General features: G+C 43.7%; 1 protein-coding gene across 1 annotated transcript; it reads left to right on the top strand.

The window, feature by feature from the left end:
• The first annotated feature begins 788 nt into the window (after positions 1–788).
• LOC132041485 (uncharacterized) lies at positions 789–1,355 on the top strand. Its single transcript, XM_059432194.1, has one exon. It carries the CDS (start codon positions 789–791, stop codon positions 1,353–1,355), a length of 567 nt encoding a protein of 188 aa, XP_059288177.1.
• Positions 1,356–1,870: the final 515 nt, after the last annotated feature.

Below are 1,870 nucleotides of genomic sequence, written 5' to 3'. Positions count from 1 at the left end.
CGTCAATGATCCAACATCCTGAAAGCAGTCACATCGACCCGCTAAGGATAAGTCTGAAAGAAAAGCATGCCCACTATTGCCATGTAGAAGCTGAGCCAGATGGCAAGGCATGGTGCAACAACATCAAAATGTATCTGGAAGGACGGGAATATCCCGAAAGAATTACAAATGGACAAAAGAAAACCATCCGAAGAATGGCGAACGGTTTCTTCCTAAATAAAGAAGTGCTATACAAACGGACCCCAGATTTGGGTCTGCTTAGATGTGTAGACACCGGTGAAGCCACTAGACTTCTAGAAGAAGTACATGCGGGAGCGCGTGGACCCCATATGAATGGACGTGCTAGCAAAGAAGATTCTACGAACCGGATACTATTGGATGACTATGGAGAGAGACTACTGCAAATATGTGCAGAGGTGCCATCAATGCCAGATCCACGGTGATCTGATCAGAGTCCCTCCAAGTGAGCTTAACACTATGAGCTCACATGGCCTTTCGTCGCTTGGGGCATGGATGTTATTGGACCTATTGAACCTGCAGCCTCGAATGGCCACCGGTTCATCTTGGTTACTATTGACTATTTCACCAAATGGGTGGAAGCAACGTCTCACAAATCAGTAACAAAGAAAGTGGTGGCGGACTTTGTGCGAAACCACATTATATGCAGATTCGGTGTGCCCGAGTCCGTCATAACAGACAATGGAGCAAATCTGAATTGTCACCTGATGAAAGATATCTGCTAGCAATTCAAGATCACCCATCGAAATTTGACAACTTACCGACCGTAAATGAACGGAGCCGTAGAAGCAGCCAACAAGAATATCAAGAGGATATTGAGGAAAATGATTGATAATCATAAGGGTTGGCACGAGCAGTTGCCTTATGCTCTACTAGGATACTGTACTATGGCCAGGACTTCGACAGGAGCAACTCCATACCTTCTGGTCTACGGAACCGAAGCGGTCATACCCGCCGAAGTTGAGATACTTTCCCTAAGAATCATTCAGGAACCCAAATTAGACGATGCTGAATGGGTTCGAGCTCGATATGACCAATTGGCCTTAATTGATGAGAAAAGGATGGTTGCTGTATGTCATGGACAATTGTACCGGCAAAGAATGGCAAGAGCTTTCAACAAACGAGTCAGAACCAGACTTTTTCAGATCGAGCAACTAGTGCTTAAAAGGATTTTTCCACATCAAGATGAATATAAAGGGAAGTTTGCTCCCAATTGGCTAGGGCCTTACGTGATCTGCAAAGTACTCTCCGAAGGAGCGGTAGTATTGGCAGAAATAGACGGTCAAGAGTCGCCGAAACAGATCAACTCAGATGCAATCAAGCGCTACTATGCATGAAGAAGGAGCTTCTCAGTTTGTAATAGTACTCTTTGCTTGTAATCGTTATTTTATTTTGCTTGTATTAGTTATTTCCTTTTGCTTGTAATCGTTTTGTAATAGATAGGCTAAACAAAACACCTTTTGTAATATGAACTATGCAATGACCTGATTTCCCCACAGTGGGATACGTAGGCAGTCCATTTGGGACCCGGTCGCTTTATTAGTAAAACCAATAATCCATTATTTTTTTCCTGAACTACGTTCGACCTGAATTCCTACTACGATAGGATATGTAGGCACTCTTTGAGCTCGGTTGCATTAAAAGAAAAACCCAAGAGAATCCCTAGGAAGCCTCAGAGATAGGACTTCACAAAAGAGTATGCTACACACCCGACTGCGGCAGAATTTTTGAGAGAAAATTCACGCCGGCAAGCCACTACATAAATTCAGCTGACCCAGGACTCTAAACTGGGGCAGAAATTTTGAGAAGACCTCAAAATTTCGTGGAAGATTCAGCATAAGAATTGATGGAC

Source organism: Lycium ferocissimum, unplaced genomic scaffold (genome assembly GCF_029784015.1).
Source record: "Lycium ferocissimum isolate CSIRO_LF1 unplaced genomic scaffold, AGI_CSIRO_Lferr_CH_V1 ctg10421, whole genome shotgun sequence".
Classification (NCBI taxonomy): Eukaryota; Viridiplantae; Streptophyta; class Magnoliopsida; order Solanales; family Solanaceae; genus Lycium; species Lycium ferocissimum.
This window is presented reverse-complemented; position numbering and strand designations above follow the sequence as displayed.